The sequence below is a fragment of the Globicephala melas genome, chromosome 12 (genome assembly GCF_963455315.2).
Source record: "Globicephala melas chromosome 12, mGloMel1.2, whole genome shotgun sequence".
NCBI lineage: Eukaryota > Metazoa > Chordata > Mammalia > Artiodactyla > Delphinidae > Globicephala > Globicephala melas.
The window spans coordinates 29840029-29858861 of NC_083325.1; the positions used below are offsets into that span (position 1 = coordinate 29840029).

General features: G+C 48.7%; 2 protein-coding genes across 4 annotated transcripts in view; one reads left to right on the plus strand and one right to left on the minus strand.

The window, feature by feature from the left end:
- PAIP2B (poly(A) binding protein interacting protein 2B) overlaps window positions 1–6298 on the plus strand; it is a 44916-nt gene extending 38618 nt beyond the window's left edge. For both annotated transcript variants that reach the window (XM_060309977.1, XM_030877499.2), the window contains one exon: window positions 656–6298. In XM_060309977.1, coding sequence (XP_060165960.1) covers window positions 656–712 — 57 coding nt within the window. In that variant the 3' untranslated portion in view covers window positions 713–6298. The remainder of the gene's footprint in view (window positions 1–655) is intronic.
- A 2967-nt stretch (window positions 6299–9265) lies between these two features.
- NAGK (N-acetylglucosamine kinase) lies at window positions 9266–18426 on the minus strand. Of its 2 annotated transcripts, XM_030877498.3 has the most exons (10): window positions 18091–18426; window positions 16237–16321; window positions 15983–16081; window positions 15016–15157; window positions 14103–14213; window positions 13288–13400; window positions 11924–12011; window positions 10837–10934; window positions 10255–10333; window positions 9266–9596 (listed from the first exon to the last, which is right to left on the minus strand). In XM_030877498.3, exons 1-10 carry the CDS (start codon window positions 18117–18119, stop codon window positions 9406–9408), a joined length of 1035 nt encoding a protein of 344 aa, XP_030733358.1. In that variant the 5' UTR covers window positions 18120–18426; the 3' UTR covers window positions 9266–9405. The 2 variants fall into 2 exon arrangements, with proteins under 2 accessions (XP_030733358.1, XP_030733357.1); XM_030877497.2 differs by lacking the exon at window positions 16237–16321 and having other exon boundaries at window positions 18091–18217.
- Window positions 18427–18833: the final 407 nt, after the last annotated feature.

Sequence of the window (18833 nt, forward strand, 5' to 3'; positions counted from 1 at the left end):
TTTCTTTTGCTATCCCTCAAATCTGTATTTATAATTTTGAATGATGCTGATATAAAAATTGCCTGTTCACTTTGGAAGGAATATACTCTTAAGAGACCATCTTCCACTTATAATTAGAAGCCCAGATAAATTAATTCCTTGCATTCCATGTTGGCCTAATGTCAGAATTCTGTAAGTGATATTGTTCTCACACAACTCACTTTCTGAATGATTGTGCCCTGCAGTTTGATGAGGTTTTAGATATTCACAAGAGAGTAGATAACCAGAGAGTACAGAAAGATGAAAAAAAAAAAATAGGGATTGTGGTAACCAAACTACTTTGATGGAGTACTCTGATTTTCATCAAGTTAAGGTACTAATAAATTGAAAAAGTATTTTTGGAGTCAAATTTAAATGAAACTTAAATGAAAGCATCATGAAGGAAACAGGAGTCTAAAGTAGGAAGGAGAAAATGAGGTTAGCAGGGCTTAGTACATCAGAACATTGAGAGCAGCCCAGCAAGAAACAACTCAACAACAGCTTGAGTTGCAAGGAGTTCTATTTTTTCCCTCCTTGAGGCTGAGAGGAAGGTACTGGTAATAACGGAAGCAAGGAGAAAATACGTTTTAAAGTACAGCTTGCCTTGGCATTTATTATCTCTTGGTTCTTATTTCAGAGCAAAAGTAACCTGAACCCGGATGCCAAGGAATTTATTCCAGGAGTGAAGTACTGAGCTGACAGAAAGCTTTGAGGAGAACTTGGACGTCCCCACATCTGGGGACGACGCTGCACAAAAAGGCGGAGCTGAAGAGGGGGGCGGGACGGGCAAGGGGTGCACAGCGGGGAAAGGGGACAGTGGTTTAACTCGACACTGTGATTGGAGTCACTAATGTGCTCAGTCTTTCTCTACAAGCCTCTGAGTATTTCTCTTTTGTTCTACTGACTTTCATTTGGAGCAATTTCCTATTATTATTAGCTTTTTGATTTAGGGAAATTGCAATTCCCGCCCCCCCCCCCCCCATCAGGAATGTTCTGCTGTATGTGTTTAAACAAAATAAGCTGACCAAGAAAATCTGGGTGTTTAAGAATGCCCTTCCCGCTCTGCTGTATACTTACCAAGGGCAGTGAACACCTGGAGCACTACTTACTCAGTCTGTTAAGCTGGATGGGAAGAGGGATGAGTGGAAGAAGCAGGTATTGTAAACCAGAATGCACAGCTCCGTGATCCCTGGGAGTTTCCTGTGATGAGCTGGGATTACCAGTGGCCTGCTGAGCCCATGTCTCCCTGCCTGAACCCCATTCAAGGAAACACAGGCTTAAAGTACTGGAAACCAACAGGAGCAACTTTCATCAGCCATCTGGTTCATGAAAGTTGTAAAGCAGGAGAGGACTGGGATGGTGATTGTCACCTGAGCCGTTCAGTTACTGTTGGCCTACTCTTAAGCCTCTGTTTACAGCTACCATCAGACTCAGAATTTACAAGGTAAAAGAGCACTAGAGTGGATTTGCCATTTCATCTCATGGTGTCTAGTCCCCTGTCTCCCCTCCACCCCAACCCTACTCTGTTTTTGAGAAAAGGTAATGTTACCAAAGGTGTACGAGAGGCATGCGGTGCTGGCCATCAGCGTCAGCCTGGAGAAGTCATCCTTGAATCCTCTTAGTTATGTCTTAAATTTATTTTGACAGTTTTTTTCCAGCCTCATGAGGACTTGGTCCACCTGGTACCTTACTTTCCTTAGAAAGGTTTGTGCACTTTCACAAGTCAATGTATTTTTCAGGACACTAGCAAGAAGCTCAGTTCACAGTTTGGATGCTTCTTCCCACCTTACAGAATTATGCAGAAGAACTCCAAAAAAGCCTAGGAGAGCGAGTCCTGTTTGACCCTGTGACTGTGTGACCCACCAGGACAGTTGCGGCAGTTATAAAATTTTGCTGTTCCCCCATACCCAGGTTTTTGAGTTTTCTAGGTTGGACTTTCTGGGTGTGTTCCTTTCCTGCCCACAAGTCACAGGGGTTTTTGTTGTCGTTGATACTCATAAGGAACTAAACTTGGCCCAGGAGCTGCCTTTGTGTGCTAGAGAAGTCGGTGGGAGAGTCAGGTCTAAAAGAGAGCATGTCCAGTCCTGGCCGTTCTCCCAGGACGGGCAAGGACTTGCAGGGGCCTGAGGAGGACAGTGGCTTCTGTATGACTGCCACTGTCTTGTGTGATAGGCCTGTCAGGAAAACATCATGTAACTTGAAATAAAGTCTGTGTAAATTCAGTATGTGGATGTGGGACAGAGGTTGGAAGGAACGGACTAGGGTTTGGAAAATTTAAGAATTTCTCCTTTTTCTTATGAGGTCCCTTGTTGACTTTTTTGAACAGCCACAGGTTTATGTCAGATTGAAAATATGAACCCACATCTTTTCCTTGTTTGAGTCTTTAGGATGGCATCATTTGAAAAATGCCCTTCCTTGTTAGGTCACATGTCATAGGAGAGTAGTTTAGGGAGCTCGTATTGTCAGATGTGCTCATGAATTCCCAAAGTCTCTACCTCGGGAGAATGGAAGTCTTAACTCGTTTTCAGGCAGGGCTACGAATAAAGAAATGTCTCAATTCCAGCTTCAGCTTTCAGCTGGAATTGTTGCCTCTAATAAGGACAGGACCTAGGAAGTGTGGAAATAGAGGTCTGTTTCTTCCAGGCCGCTTTTCCTCCTTCAATCTGCATTAACTTGTCCAAGCTCAGAATTCTGAAGGCTGCTGGAAATGTGTTGGGATTGCAGAAAGAGCCATTGTCTAGACCGTGGTGTCTCCATCACAAAGAGCACCATGGATTCTTGTGTGGCTCCTGGTCTGGGAAGTCCTACAGGGATCCAGATCGAGCCGTTTCTTCATCCTGAAGCAGGCTTGCCCTTCTGACACCAGGATAGGCTAAGGTATTAGGTGTAGTTCAAAGGGCTTGTTTTCCCATCTGCTGTGGGGTTTCATCTAGGATGTCAGCGTGGTTGCACAAGGCATATTTGGTCAGGACTAAGAAAGCTTCCTTCCAGCCAAGCAGTGGAACCTGAGGGCTGGCCATTCCAGTCCCACTCAGACAGTGCGCTGACTCAAGATCAGGAAGCAGCTAGCAGTGTGACCCCCTTCTTAATGTGTAGGTTTGTGCTTCCAGCGGTTCCTCTTGCAGCGTGACCTTTTTCTCCATCTATTTTATGTTGTGAGGTGGGAGCACAATTGTCACCCAGACCACAGGCCCAGCTATAGTCAGAGTTTGCCAACTCCTTAACAGGAAATGCGTGTGGGTCTTATTGGATCTTCACTGGGGAAAGGCTGGGAACCTCTATCTCAGACTTTTCCTCGTAGGAGAGGTTCTGGGTGCAAGCCAAACTAGACACCTTTACCTTTTGAGGATGAGGCTGGTATTATAAGTGATGATTTTGATATTGAACTTAAGCCACTACTCTAAGTTTTTTTAATTGGCAACTAGAAGTTTAAGTATAGAAACAGAATATGTATTTTCAACAATTGCCAATTCTGGCTGGTCCCAGTGTTAGTTTATTAGTGACTGATTTTGTGATTATTGGACTCTAAAACTCCAAAATGAAAATGACTTTATCTCCTGCTCTTCAAGGGGTAAAAAACAAAAGAAATACCTTTTATTTTCTCCTGCCCTTTGAACAGCAGAAAACTTGATGGATACAGCCTAGGCCTGAGCACCTGCACCTTTGGGTCTTTGGAGCAGTTTCTGACTGCGGCAGTTGACTTTCGAGGATCACATAAGGTCAAACCCAAAAAGATTGCAAGGAAAAGGCTGGACCTTTGCAGCACCTTTAGTTTCCAAAGTCAAAACAGCTGGGGTCCCTTTAATTAAGGTTACAATGCTAATTATAACTTTAAAATGTTTTTAGAGGTAATCAGCATTTTTCAAATTGTGGATTGCTATAATGTCAAAGTTCTGGCTTGATTTTGAAGATGCTGGGAAGTAAGGAGGTGAGTCAAACACTCTGACTTCAGAGTAGAAATTAATATATGTCGGGAAAGTTGTGTGAAGAAGTAGCCAAAGGAAACAGCTTGACTGAATCTTCTTGCATTGGTGCTGCTGCAAAGCCCATGTATAAACATCAGGAGCCCAGGAATCTACACTCCTGAGATGGGAGGGGGCAAGTGTTCTTCAGTAAGGGTCCTGGCATCACGGGTTAATAATGTTGCTTGGTTAGGTTATGCTGATGTATGGGTTCAGGCAGAGACCTGACAAATTTGACCAAGATTTGGAGACGTGCACCTTTTGGGAAAGACTGTGTATTCCTAGCTACTCTCCTCCGGGATAAATGTAGACCTCGTTAGTTTGGGAAGTTGATGGAGAGAACAGGAGGGTTGACTGGGATCTGGTGAGCATCAGGAACCTTGGTCTCCTCCTACCTCTGCCCACGGTTACCCATGTGAATCGTTTCCCCTCTCAGAGATCATTAGTTCTCCTGGTCCCTGGGTAGTACGCAGAGTACTTTTCTGCAGCATTGCTCTGCTGCCTTGTGAATTTCATCACAATTTTGTAAGGTTTTTTTTTCCCCATTTGTTTTTAATCTTCTGTCTTTATTTCTCCCATCTTGAATCTGCAATTAGTGACAAAGGACAGGGGAATAGGAGGCTGACCCAAGGAAACACTCAAGTTTCCTGCTTGTTACTTGGTCTCTGCCCTCACTGCCCAGCCCCCCACTGCTGTCCCCAGTCGAGATTTTAGGGGGGTCATACAAATAGGACAGCTGAGTACACTGATCTCTATGGGGCGTTAGCCAAGTGATTCACCACCCTACCCCCAGGGGACAGAAGAGAAATCTACAAAGGGACAGATGCACCATCTTTATTTTAAAAGAAAAAGCCCCTTTAGATTTTGTTACTAGGAGTCTCATTTGTGAGGTCTGCTGAGTTTTCTTCCCCAATCCTACCTTCTTACTGGCTACCTTTTAATATTATAAATAGTAAAGAAACATTCTAGGCTATGTACTATAAAAGAGTACAATGTTTTCACTCTGTAACTCAACACTAATTGATAATCCTGTACTGTTGATTGTGAGCCTTCAGAAATGTTTAATGCTTGACGGGTGGTTTGCGAGACAGGGACTTTTTTTTTTAAACAACTTTATTGAGGCATATTTTACATAACATAAAATTCACCCATTTCAAGTGTACAATTCAGTGATTTTAGTAACTTTCCTCAGTGGCACAGCCATACAGTTCTCAGTTTTAGAACATTTTCATCCCCCTCAATAAGATCCTTCATGCCTATTTACATGATAATACCTGTTCCTAGCTCTAGGGAATCACCAATCTTTCTGTCGCTATATATTTGCCTTTTCTGGACATCATCTCAATGAAATCACACAAAATGTGGTCTCTTGTATCTGGCTTTTTTCATTTATATATATTTTCGAGGTTCACCCATGACATAACTTGTGTTAGTAGTTTGTTCCTTTTTTATTGCTAAATAATATTCCATCGATGGATATATGTTTCGTCAGCAGGGGGTCTTTTAAACATGGATTTCAACCTCCTGTGGTCTAAATGGAACCCTGAGAACATAGGGCTCCTGGCGGGGCTGCTGCGCATGTCAAAGGGACGGCCTATCAGAACCAGCTTCGTCATCAGAAGCTCCGCGAGGATCCTGACCTGCTGCAGAAACTTTTATAATTTTGCAACTTCCTTTTTACATGAAACTTCTGTGCTGTCTACACATCGGGCTTCTGAAGCGTCTGATAATTAGCTTAATATGTTAATGAGCATGTGTTTGAGTGGACAAGAAAGTGAAACCATCAATACTGTGTTGAATATTTTTTCCTCCCCGACAAAATGGAGGAATCTCTGAACTTGCTCAATAGCGTCGTCTCCATTACAAAGCGGAACATGTGTTAAAGATCGTGCTGCCTTTGTTAGACCGATTTGGAAGGAAAGAGGCCAGCCAACAGAGGCCGTCAGGAGGAGAAAGGGAGTGGACTTTGCGGTACATCCCAGCGGGTCTGTGCACGGCCCACGCATCTGGTGTTGTGGACGGTGAAGCGCCGAGCGTGCCAGGGCAGCTTACCACCTCCAGCAGGCCCAGGCCTGGACTTTGGACCTTTATCCCTATTTCTCAAGTGTTTTAAAAGCTGTTTTTGTTCCTTTTTTTTCCCCTAAATACACATCACATGGTAGTTATTAATACTTTGGGGGAGGGGCAGGGCTTTAAAACTGAAGAAAATACTTTTCATAAAAATATCAAAAATGGAAAAAAAGTTACTTTTTTAAAAATTTGCTATACAAACCAAATGGCAGCTGTTGAAAATCTCATTAAAATGAGAATAAAATGCATTTGCTGGCAGTGGTACCCTTTTTCCTACAGTTGGGTCATTATATCATATTACAAGGGGGCGTATGCATGGTACGTGTTTGATTTTGTCTCAACATGGCTCACAGTTTTAGTTGCCCAATTTTCCATTCTAAATGGTGTTACGAAGTAGTACAAGCATTGTGTTGGAAGCCACAGACCTGCGTGAATCCCACCTCCACCACTTCGTGCCTTTGGCCTGAACCTGTTTATTCGTGAAGGTGTGGCACCTTCCTCCTGGGGGCTATTGTGAAAATTAGACCAAATTTAATTTCAAAATACTGCCTGGCATATGATAGGCACTTAATACATGGTAGTGATAGTGGCAATAATGTGTGTGGCTTTGAACAGAGGCGGTAACAGGAAATCCTTGGGTTTGAAGGTCAGTTGGATAGCTGATATTTTCCTGTTCCTGGGGAAAACTGCCTCATCTAGAAAACAAGTAAAGGGCTTCTGTATCTGCCTTTCAACTACTGAGCAAGTTTGAGAACCTGCTAGGTACCAAGCATTGTCCTGGGTACCAGGGCTGCTGGAGTTAACAAGCAGACATCATCCTTGCTCTTGTGGAGGTTAGTCTGGTAACTCTTACTCGGTTTACACCTAGCTTGAATCTCCCAATGATTCTCCGAGGGGCTTTATAGTAAAAAGATCATGGGACCAGACCACAGCCAATGGGTTTTGTTTTGAGTGCTTTTATTTGCCTCCTTCCTACAATCAGGTTTAAAAAAATCTGAGCTGACTTGCCTATTTACAGCTTTTTGAGATAGTTATGTCTATACAGGGCCTAACTATTCACAGCCTTACAGACGTGAATGGTGTATTCATTCACTTAAAATTTTCATTAAACTAAGTACATTAAAGAGAAGTGCAGATATTGGAAGCAGTATAGTCCATAAATTTTTACCAACTTTCTGTTGGTATAAGGTGTAACGGTATACTCATTTTTAATCCTTACATTAAAAATCCTTAGAGCGCTCATCACAGCCAGAAGACATTCAGTGAACATTTGCTGAATGGATGGCGCAGATGAGGCCATGCTGTCCACGACATCACACGGGTAGATTAAGGCAGTGCCGGCCTCTTCAAGTCCATTTCTTGTTCCCAGCTCTCTTGTTTGGCTCTTATAAGCTCAGATGAGATGAATACATACATATTCAATGCCTTGGCACTGCGGAATCCCATTAATTGCTCCTGGTATCTTATTAGTGAAGGAGATTATAAGTTTAAAATTAAAGGGGGAGAATCTCATCAAAAATCACTTATGACCTGCACTGCAACCTCTGTGTAACAGAGCCTAACTGGAGAATAAGCTACCCCATCACATCTCCTTTGACCAATGGAAAAAGGAACACAAAGTGACCTTGTGCAGTTTATTTTAACATTGCCTTCATTTTTTCAACTAATATTTAGTGAATACTTATGAGCTGGCACTAGAAAGTCAGTCAAGCTGTGCTCTAAGCCCTCCACTGTCCATCTGGAATAGAAGAGCCTGGACAATGGTAAGGAAGTGATGGCTGTACCCTGAAGAACATAAATATCTCTTTTTCAACTCTTCACCAATAGTTTTAGATTATAAATCCGAAACACTGCTTGATCCTGGTCCTGAGATCATGTGAAAAGACTTCTCCAAAGTTCACCACTCATCAGTAAGCGTTATTAGGACTGAGATGGAGCAAAGGCACTCTGCTGTGTCCCTGACTCCTTGCAAGCTTTTTAGCTGATGATGTACTGGTGACTTGCTGAGAGCTGACCCCAGTGGTCTGGGCCATACCTAGATGTGAAGAGGGCTGGCTGTCCCTTCAGAAGGGACTTGTCTTGAGTTATTGTTGTGTTGAGCTAGAGCTGATGGGACAAGAGCCGCTACCGTTGTGTTCTAGACAGTGAAATAAGTGTCATCTGACTTGGGAAACAAGTATTCACGACCCCGTTGAGAGCCTAATCAGAGCTCCAAAATTATTGGGTAGAGCTCCCTCAAGTGCAGATCCTGGACCTCTGCAGCAGAAATTACCCAAGGTATTTGGTAGAAATGAAAATTCCCCATCTCATCTCATCCTTGACCTAATGAATCAGACAACTTATGGAAGGGGGAAAAAATAGAAACCTGAGTTTAAAACAAGCTCGTGAATAACTGATGCACAGCAGTTTGAGAACTGACGTTTAGGACATGACCCATGCCTCTAACAGCTTACGCTCCAGACACCTGGAGAGGCAGCCACTGTGGATCGAGACTCTGGCTTCGGTCTTCGCCAAGCAGCACGGGCAGAACAGGAAGCTCTGGGCTTGTCTTGACCAATCAACCTGCAGTATCCAGAGGACAGGAAATCATGTCTGCTCCTCACTGATGTTCATCATTCCCGCTGCCACACAACAGTGTCATCCTGTAACCAGAGCCAGGCCAGCAGTCACCAGGAACACGTAGGCTGCCTAGTTGTGCCTAGTTGGCCTTCTTGGATATCAGCCATCTGCACAACTTCTTAAGAGCTCATTCATGCAGAAAAACTGCAAAATGTGCTGTTCACCTGTAAGTACCAAATCCAGTGAGGTAAAAATTCTCCCAGATTAGAATTGTCCCCTGTCCCCTAAATCCTACTGGGACTATCAAGAGAGGGTGTGATATAGCTAAGGTTATTGCTGGTGATGTTCTCCATGGACAACACTTAGTTCCACTAAAAATAGTCAGGCAGCAATCTTGACCCTTGCCTTTGACTGGAGAAAACTGAGATCACAGGTTAACTGGCAGCCACATGGCATAAGTATCTAACGTGGTGGGCAGGGGCAGCACACAGGTTATCTGCCTAACCGTGTGGCGAGCAGATTGCAGACCACAGGCCAAGCATCTGGGGGTGGGGCTTTAAACCTTGGGCTAAAATCATCTCTGAGCCCTCTGGGATACCTGCTGGCAGGTGAGCTGAGGATGTACACAGCAAACGTGCTTGATAACACAATCCAACTGGGGAGTGGGTAAAGTGCGTTTATTTTCTTCTATATGTTTCTTTTTCAAAAAAAAGAAAAGGAAAAGGAGAAAAAGCCTCCTGCCTTCCAGCACCCAATGTCCACTGGGCTTGGAGGGGGTGGAACCAGGGCCAGCCCCCTAGGAGAAGGTGTAGGAGTAGAAGGCAATGGCATTGACGCTGTAGTCCATGGGGAGGAGGTGCCCGATGTGCCTGGCCCCTAGGCTGGCCCCGCCCAGGGCAGAGGAGTGCTGTAGCTTCAACAGGGTGAAGCTGGAGAAGGAGTTCTGAGCCTGGATCTCTCTGCCCTGGGTCAGCGCCAAAAGAAAACCTGGAGGAAAGAACGTAGAGGATGCAGATGAGAGACCAGGGAGAAGGTGGGGACAGAGGGAGGGAAAGAAGAGGCCCAGGCCCTGAGGCATCCTGTGGAGGTCCCACATGCCAAATCCCTAACAGATGGTTGCACCAGGGTGCGTGAGTCCAGCAACGGCTGTGGGGCACTGGAGCCCGAGGCCCCCAGGCCCCGATGCCTCCCAGGGGTTCCTAGGCAGCATCAGGGATCCTGGAGCTACTTCAGAGTATCTAATGGAAACCACACAGCCACCTGAAACAAGCTGCAAGGTTGCAAAAGGCACATTTCTTTCCTTCTAGCTAGGATTATGGTGACTGGGATGTCACCACATGCTGGTCAGAAGCTCCAATTTCAAGTCAGATTTGTCTTTAATTTTTAAAAGGTGGTGCCTATTTAATAAATCCTCTGGAAGAGAATGTCTTTCTAAGAGTTCAAGGAAGCTGGATGGGACATTGTAAAAGGACTCCGTGGAAGAGTGAAGGATGAGGGTCTTGGTCTGAGACATCAGTGGCCTGTCCAGGCCTCAGGGCCCAGGTCCCAAGTCCTCCCCAGGGCAGGCTGTTTTCCCAGACCACCCCCTTTCCAGCCCCATCTCTTGCCCTTGCCTGTCTCAACCTGCCCCCCACCCTATACTCACCTTCCTTCAGCAGCTCCCAGCTCTTCCACACAGAGCCCACACACAGGATGGGGAGGCCAATCTCCCCTTGGAACAAGACCTGGAGGAGAGCAGAAATGGACACTGGGGGCAACCAAGCCTCCCCAGTGCCAGAGGGGGACGTTTCTTAAGACCAGCCCAACCTATCTCAGTCACTCTCCCTCTAGCTGAGAACCAGAAGGTGGACTCAAAAGAAAAAAAAAGGGAGCAAAATAGAGAGATTCATAAAGGCAAGGTAGAGGACGGAAGGGAATAAAGAGTTAAGCAGCAACACAGAGGAAGAAAAGAGAAGGGAGGGAAATGGACAGAAGCAGGACTGAAAGAAAGGGGACAGCACATATACCACAGTAAGCCAATCTGCTATATATAAACACGGATGAGGGAGGGCACTGACCCAAAGAACTTCTTTGTGTTACAGACTTCCCGCAGAATTTTTCTCATACCCTAAGTTCCTTTAAAATCGTACCCAGTTTACACAGTTTGGTGGGACAGTCTCATTCTAATGGGAAAGGGCCGAGTCTGGCCCAGAAGCTCCCCAGCCTCCATTTCCCCCCTTCGACTCACCGGGTCAATCTCAGGCAACACTGCCACAACGTGTCTGCCCAGCATCTCCCCAGCCTTCCTGAAGATGTAACGGGAAAGGGGATCTCCCTGCTGAGCACCTGGGGTAGGGAGGAAGGAATGGAGTGGGTGAACACCCAGGGAGGCTCCGGTCCTCAGTGACTCTCTTTCTCTCTCTGTCTCAGGGCAGCAACAGTGCAGTGCGAGTACGATGGCTAGCAGAGGTCTCAATCAGGAACAGATGCTCACCTCACGGCGTGTGGGTAAGCCAGCCTCCAGAGCTGCCTCTCGTCCTTACCCACCGGCCCCCACCAGCTACTTTCACCCTAGGAAGGGTGTCCTGGACAGAGGTGGCTCACTCCAGGCACTCAAGAAGGGCAGCCCCACTGGGGAAAACACTGGCACCTGGTCTGTACTCCAACTTACACTGAGTTATTCAGTCTGTCCCCGAAGGTCTCTCTGCTCTGGGGACCCAGGACCCTACTTGAACAGCTGGCTGGTACTCCTCTCGGGGCTGCCCACCCGCCTCCAACAGTCTGCTGTTAGTCAGCCCAGCCCCTTCCTAGCTCTGCTCTGAAAGGGCCTCAGACCAGCAGGAGCTAAGAGGGCCCTACAATGCCCTGAGGCTTCAGGAATCCAAATTAAGGGAGCATGGACCGCACACTGGAGCAAGAGCAACGTGCAAACAAGCCCTATGGTTCAGCTCCTCCTGATACCCAACCAAATACGCCTAACCGCTCCGTGATTCCCTAGGCCTCTGGGTATCACTCGTTAAAAAAGAAAGTTATAGATCTGCCCAAAGGATAACTGCTTCATAAATTTCTCAGAAACAGACATACAGCCTGCACAAGCCGTGACAGCTGTCACGAAGAGAAACAGGTAATGTAAAACGACTGGCAGTACAACCTGCGTGTCCTTCTGTCTCCACCTCAATGCTCACCAGTACCAAGGCCCACGGTGGCAGAAAACTGACGGCACTTGGTCAAAGGGAAATTGGCTTCCAATCCCCATCTGAACCCTGCTCCACTCTCCAATTAGGGAGGTCTTTGCAGAACAAAGTCAGATAAAAACCCTACCCCATCTCCAGTACCTTCTGCAACTTTCCGGCAAAACCCAGCAAACCTGCATTTATCAAAGTCCCTATACAGGTGGGTGAGGATTCCTAGCCGATCTGGCACCTGAGAGACAGAGAAAAGGCACAAGATAGTCATCAGAAGCAAAGGAAAATTCCCAGTCTGCCCACCCAGTTGGCCTTCCTGATGTCTCTACTGTTTGAAAAGCTGGAATAATATTTGTTTATGCTCTAGAGTACAAGGATTTGAGATTTCTCATTTGAGAAAAGTTATTTGTTTTCCCCAGCATGGCTCTACTGCTCTTTAGAGGTTAGCCTGGACGCAACACAGAGCAGAGACCTGCGCTCACCAGAGTCTTCCGCAGTTCCTTGAGGTGCTTTTGAAAAGATTTCTTTGGTCGAAGGAATCTAACCACTACTGCTCATTGCACCTCTCCCTTAAGAGTCACAATGCAGATCAAAGGCTCTGAGAAGTCAAAATTGATTTGTTTCTCCCACACTTATTTCACCACATAAAGTCCATCTTCTACCTCAACTACCTTACACACCTGTGACGCCTCTGAAGGTCCCAAGAACCAGAGATTCCCTAGAATACGTTACTAAAATGGAAGAGGGGGTGGGGGGCTAGAATTTGAGCATCTGTGGCAACGTATTAAGCATGTCATACATACTTTGTCATTTAATCTTTCTAATGTCTTAATGACTAAACAATAAGAGAGGGAGTAGTAGACTTATTAGTGGTGTTCAGAACCAATCTGCTGAGTCAGCTCGCCTAAGTGGCCCTCAGCCAGAGAGATGTCTCTCAAATAAACTTACTTGCCTTCTCCTCTCTCAGCCTCCACCTCTGGTGCAGCTAAAGGCTGCTGTTTCCTAACCCACTACAAATGAGCACAGCCCAGACAAGGAGGGCAGTCAATCCCTGATGCCCTCCCTGGGTGGGAAGCTGTACCCTCCCAAGAACTCTCCCTGCCCCTCTTTAACAGGCTCTCCTCCCTGCCCCATACAGCCAGAGGCAGCTCACTGGCCAACATACCTGTTCAGACTTCACCTGCTGTCCCTGTGTCTGTGTGCACTGTCTCCTGATCTCACCCTGCACCTCTCACTTCAGCCCAAATGGCATCTGCCTTCAACTCGCCGCAGAGTCCAGCTGCCCAAGGATGAAGTCCAGCCTGTCCGCAACCTACCCTCTCCTCATGCGGGGAATGCATGCCCACCTCATTCTGAATCCGGTCCTCACAGACGACTTCTCCATCCTCCAGCTCTGACAAACAATTCCCCCCGACTTCCCCGGGCCCACCCAGTCCCTCTCCTGAATTCACTCCTGCTCGGTCTCCCGCTGCCCTATCCCAGGTGTGCATGTTTACCAGGGGCAGGGGGAGTACCTGGAAATAGTTGAACATGGCCTGTTTGACATAGCCAATGTCATGAGGAGCCGCCTCTAGGTTGTCGATGGAGTCAAACACTATTTTCACTGCCTGGTGTGCAATCCAGTAGGCTGCAGAGAGCAGAAAGGGCTAAGAAGATGGGGCAATCTCCCCGAGTTCACAGGGAAGGAAACTCACACCTAGACAGGGTTGAGTATTACAGAGAATTAGGTGCCCCAATTCCCAGCCTGGGGTCCTCTAATTAAACCGTATCTGACTGACCCACGTAAGGGAAAGCTGGAGGGGGAAGACTGAACAGGCGAAGCTGTGTCACATCAGTTCCCATCCCCACGTAAAGACCAGGTCAGTCAGCTGCCACCCAAACCACGAGAGTCACTGCCAGGAGCTGGACCCTAAGGGCCCTTATGAAAATGTCCACCTGCTACCTATGAAGAGGTGATGGTGGGAGGAGCTTCTAGACCCCCGTCCCACTAGCAGACTGGTACGGCATTTCCTGACATCTATGGCCTTAACCTTCACAGCGTCAATTCCCTCCTAAGGACTCCAAAAGTCAACACAGGTAGGCAACGGCTATTATGCTGAGGCATGAATCTGAGTCCTGGGTGCAAATCACTGCTGAAGAGCACGGCCAGCCAGTAGTCCAGCATTTGCATCTCTAGATCTCTTAGTCATTATCTTGGACTCAGATTCAGGCGCTCTCCCCAGAGAGCCCCAGGGGGTCAGCAGGCTGAGGGGAGGGGAGAGGAAGATGGGGAGCTGCAGGAAGTGAACGGTCCAGGACCCTGAGCCAGGCCCAGTCGGCGTGAGCTCACCTGAGCCCTCATCTCCCATCATGTGGCCCCAGCCACCGCAGCCGCTCTCAGAGCCATCGGGGTTGATGAGCCTGCAGTTGGAACCTGTCCCAGAGATGAGCACGATCCCACCTGGGGAAAGGGCACAGGAGGCTCAGTGTGGCCGAGGCCCTGCACAGAGCACACAGCTTCTGACTGAGGAAAGAAAGGACAGAAACCAGCCCCAAGCAAAGGGATCACCACCCAGTTTTGTAGAGAAAACCGAGCCCAGCTAGTTTCCTGCCTGAAGGTGGAGGGCCTGGGTCTCAGAGAAACTCCAATCACATAGTACCCTTCTCTAGGGAACAGAGAGGCACACGAGTCTGGGTCTCCTTGCCCAGCCAGCCTTCAAGTGACTACCTGCTTTACTGAGTCCCAGGGATTGTGTCAGACCCTATTCACACAGTGATACTCATTCAGTACCCTAAACCACCTTATGAATACAATTACCCCCATTTTATAGATAAGGAAATTGAAACTCAGAGCGTTCCATAACTTCTCCAAGATGGTATAGCTGGCAAAACAGGAGCTGAGATTCAAATGCCAATCTCACGATACCATCACTTTTTATACTCCCGTCACAGAGTTCCTCCCATTGTCTTTTCAGCACTTGCTGCTTTCTCCAGCCTGCTTCGTCGCTGCACTGCCCAGGGGCTCCCTCCTCTGCAACGGAGTCTCATGTTGGACTCCTTTCTTGCTTCCCATCAAGACACCCTTCCTGCCCCCCCTCCTTCTGTCCAGTGCCTGCTCTGGCAAACCTCAGCTAATGAAGGGAGCAGGGGCTGTGATGAAGGCTGCCTCCCAGGTATTTACTAGTCAACTTCTGCCAGCTAAATCTAAGGGGCTTCCCCAGGAAAACCGGTTCTCAACCTCACCCCGCCCTCCACCTCCTCACCATCCGGCGTAGCTGTGGCGATGGAGCCGGCGGCGTCAGTGGTGATTAAGTAGCTTTCGCTCAGGTAGGGAAATCGGTCCCTCAGCTCCTCCATCAGGATCCTCACCGCGTCCTCCTGATCCCCACCGCTCAGGGATAGGCCCTAGGCCACGCGGGAGGTGAACGAGCAAGCAGCGCCCCAGACCCAGCTCCTTTCTCGACCCCCTCCCCTCCTACATCTGCTCCCTGCTTGCTACCGCTGGGCATACCCTGTTCATGCAGCCCCAGTCCTCCCTCTGCCACACACAGTGCCTCATCGAAGGCTGCGGCTGCAAGAAGAACCTGGACTGAGCCCTGCCAAGACGAAGGATTCAACAATGCCAGGTCAGGAGCCGGGGAGGACAACAGTGCCCTTAACAGAAAAAATCAGGCCGAGGAGCAAGTCGAGGAGAGGTAAGCTTGGTTCAGAATGCGTGGGGTTTGGCTGTGCCTGCAGGACATCTCCCTGAGGATACGTCCAGGAAGTAGCCGGAGCTACAGCAACTCGGGAGAAAGCTGAGCCAGGAATAACAGGTAACACTTAATCAGACCTTATGGGTCAGGCTCTGTGCAAACCACTTTGGGATGCATCATGCCATTTTACCATCCCAGCAACTCTGAGGTAGCTACTGTTTTCCGTATTTTCCAAACGAGGAAACTGAGGCTTCGAGCACATAAGTAACCTGCTTAGGGTCACACACCACAGATGCTGAGTGACAAAGCTGGGATTCAAACCGAGGTCTCATGGCTCTCCAAAGCCCTGTGCCCTTCCAATCCTTGTGGCTTGTAGGTGACAATGCAGCCACAAGAGTGGATGTGATCAGGTGAGTTTCTAGACCAGAGACTAAGCCCTCAAGGCCTTTCCCTTTGCAGTCATCGGACTCATCTAGTTCAAACTCGCTGTCTCAGTGTTGCTGTGACCTAATTCCCAAACTCTACCCAGACTCACCAGGCTTCGCAGAGGAACAAGAGGATCCACCCCTGCTTTCCGTTTGGCCCTGTTCACCATCTCGTTGATCCTCTCCACGCACTTGTCTGTCCCGATCAGCTGGCCCCAGTCAAGGGAAGGAGGAGTTACAAAGGCCTGCATGACCTCTGTCGCCCCTACAGGCTGCCAAGTGAGCCCCCAGCCCCCACCTTAACAGGAGTTACAGAGAATAAAGCCACAGTCAAGCCCACTGGTCCCCTCAGTGTGGCCTTTACCCAGTGGTTTGTGCTGAGTCCATCCGCTTCTGCCAGGACCTGCCCATCCTCTGAGAGTAAAAGGACCTTGGATCGTGTGCCTCCCCTACAGAACACAAGGGGGCACTCAGTCTTGCTCAGAAAAACCTGCAGATACAGCTAAACTTGTGCAGTCCTTGTCATAGGCAGAGCCCAGAGTGAGGGGGACAGCTTCAGCAAGCCCAATCACCATTCCCAAACCCTCCTCTGTGGCTGTTTGCTGGGCTCTTGGACTTCCAAAACATAGTTCCTGCTCAGCTTCCCTTGGGGGTATCCTACCGATCCTGCAAGACCCTACTCATATATCACCTCGTCCTTGAAACCTCCGATGTGTGGCCCACCACTACAGCTCCATTAGTTCAGCCATGTCAGTGCCCCCATGGACTCCTCTGTATCAGAAGTGCGTTAAGCTGTTTTCCTGTCTGCCTCTCACTAGACTACAAGTTCCACTGGGTCAAGCTCTGGATCATTTATTTACCCTCATTCCAGGCACAGGTAACACTCAGTAAACGTGACTAAAAAGAATGGCACGTCTCTCTGCTTCTCTCACAATAGCTAAAGGCTGCCTTTAGCAGCTCCAGCTGCCAAGATTTTCAAGACACCCTTGTGAGAAATGCTGGCCAAATGACACGAAGAGTTAATACCTGCTTAAGCAACTAAAGGGTCAAATGCTTATTACTGGGAGAAATGGTAGTTTGGACGGAGGTCTGTGGTGGTGCGATGTATGTTTCTTTACTGATCAGTACTTTTAGGAATATCACAAAAGGACACTGAAGACCTGCTGATCAAACTCGAAGATGACAAGAAGTTTCAAGGGGTAGTTAATGCATGAGGCGGCAGATTATCGTCCCAAAGAACCTCTTGACAAACTGGAAAAATGGGTCATATGTTACACATGAATATAACAGGGATGAACGCAAATTTCTGTAGTTTTTTTTAAAAAAAAACAGTGCAATAAATACAGGGCAGGGGAGATCAATCATAACAATGCATGTGAAAAAAAAGACTTTGGGGTCCATGAGTCAGCAGTGAAATGTGACTGCCACTGAAGTAATGCAATGTCAGATTCAAAAGTAAGTGCCCTGGCTCAGACCCTCTACTGTGCCCTGATTTGACACATCCAGGGGACCCACACCCACATGCAGGGGACTTAGAGATCATTCGGTTCATCCCTCTTATCACTTCACACACGTGGTAACGAAAGCCCAGATAGGGCAAAACTCTTGCCCATAGTCACACCGAGGGGAAGAGCTATTACAAAAAGTCCTGCAGACAAGCTTCCGAACAGGAAATAAGCAAGAATAACAGAGGGTTGGATCTAGAGTGAGTAGCCTGGAGTGCCAAGAATGGAGGGGTTTCAGCCTCCCCCAGCTTTAGGTCCCAGATACCTTCCGGCAAAGATCACTGTCCGGGATTCCACCACACCCCCGCTCCCGACCCCCAGTCCAGCAACTTCACACCCGACACCTGTTCTGCAAAACTCTCTCCGGAGCGGGAATGGAAAAAAGAAGCTTCTCCAGCGGAGCACTGTGGAGTGGGTCTTTCGTGGGAGAAAGGGCTGTGGTTCCGCCGCTAAACACAAAGGACCTGCCCCGGGGTGTGGCTGTGGCACACAGTGCCTACAAAGCACACGACCGCGCGCGCAAGAGCACCGTCGCGCGGGCACACACTCCTCCTCCACAAGACCCCGCAGCCCAAAAGCCCAAAGTGGCCGGACCCTGACTGAGGTGGGAGGTCACCAGCCTGCCGACCTGGCCACGGCCTTCCGCCCCGCCCTCGGGCCAGAGAGTGGCCCAGGCCGCCCCTTCCGGACTCCCTCCTCCGGACCGCACTCACCCCTCTACACCCCCATAGAGCGCGGCCATGCTGCTGCTACCGCCACCGCGGATCCCGCCGTTTGCTTCCCTCCTGTCGGCGATCCCGGACCTCCAGCCCGCTGGGCACCGCCCCGCGTCACGTGAACGTCCGTGCGGTCCAGCCGACTCCCAGTGCGCGTGCGCGGGGCGTGGCACCGTGGCCCGCCCAAGCCTCAGGGCTGCTGGTCTGGCTATGGCACCGGGCTGGGTGAGTGCGGTCCTCAGCGGCTCCTGCAGATCGCCTCCCCGCCTCCTGAGTCCTGCTTCTGGAGATGGATACGGGATCCCAAGCGGAGGAGCCAGGAAGGGGTGTTTGGGCCGGACCCCCTAGACCCGTTGCCTTGCTCTCCCCTCAGTGCCCGGAAGTTGCTGGCAGCTCCGCCTCGCGCGTGCGCAATGCGTGGGAGCCACGTAGACTGGGTGAAACAGGACAGTGAGGTACACCTGGCCAGACCCCCACTGGGGTGTGGGATCGGGGAGCTGCACGAAGCCAGGGGACCACTGGGAGTCCTAAAAAAGTGCACTGCTCAACCCAACACCTGCCTGGCGATGGCAGAGTCACACCGTGGGCACACGAGCACCCACTAAGACTTTACGCTGGACTTGTGTGAATATGTGTAACCAGGAGTAACCAGAAGCAGGCTGGGAAAGGAGAAAGCTCCCCAGGCTGTCCTTGTAAGCCTAGAGATGAAAGAGTTCAGCTTTCACTACTTTCCAAAGAAA

What these genes read in the sequence shown, in the direction of transcription:
- NAGK (XM_030877498.3), bottom strand. Translation starts at nt 18,119, where the DNA reads ATGGCCGCGCTCTATGGGGGTGTAGAGGG. An exon ending in CGCCACAGCTACGCCGGATG is followed by an intron (nt 14,214 to 15,015) that starts GTGAGGAGGTGG and finishes CCCTTTCCCCAG; the next exon opens with GTGGGATCGTGCTCATCTCT. An exon ending in GATGGGAGATGAGGGCTCAG is followed by an intron (nt 13,401 to 14,102) that starts GTGAGCTCACGC and finishes TGCTCTCTGCAG; the next exon opens with CCTACTGGATTGCACACCAG.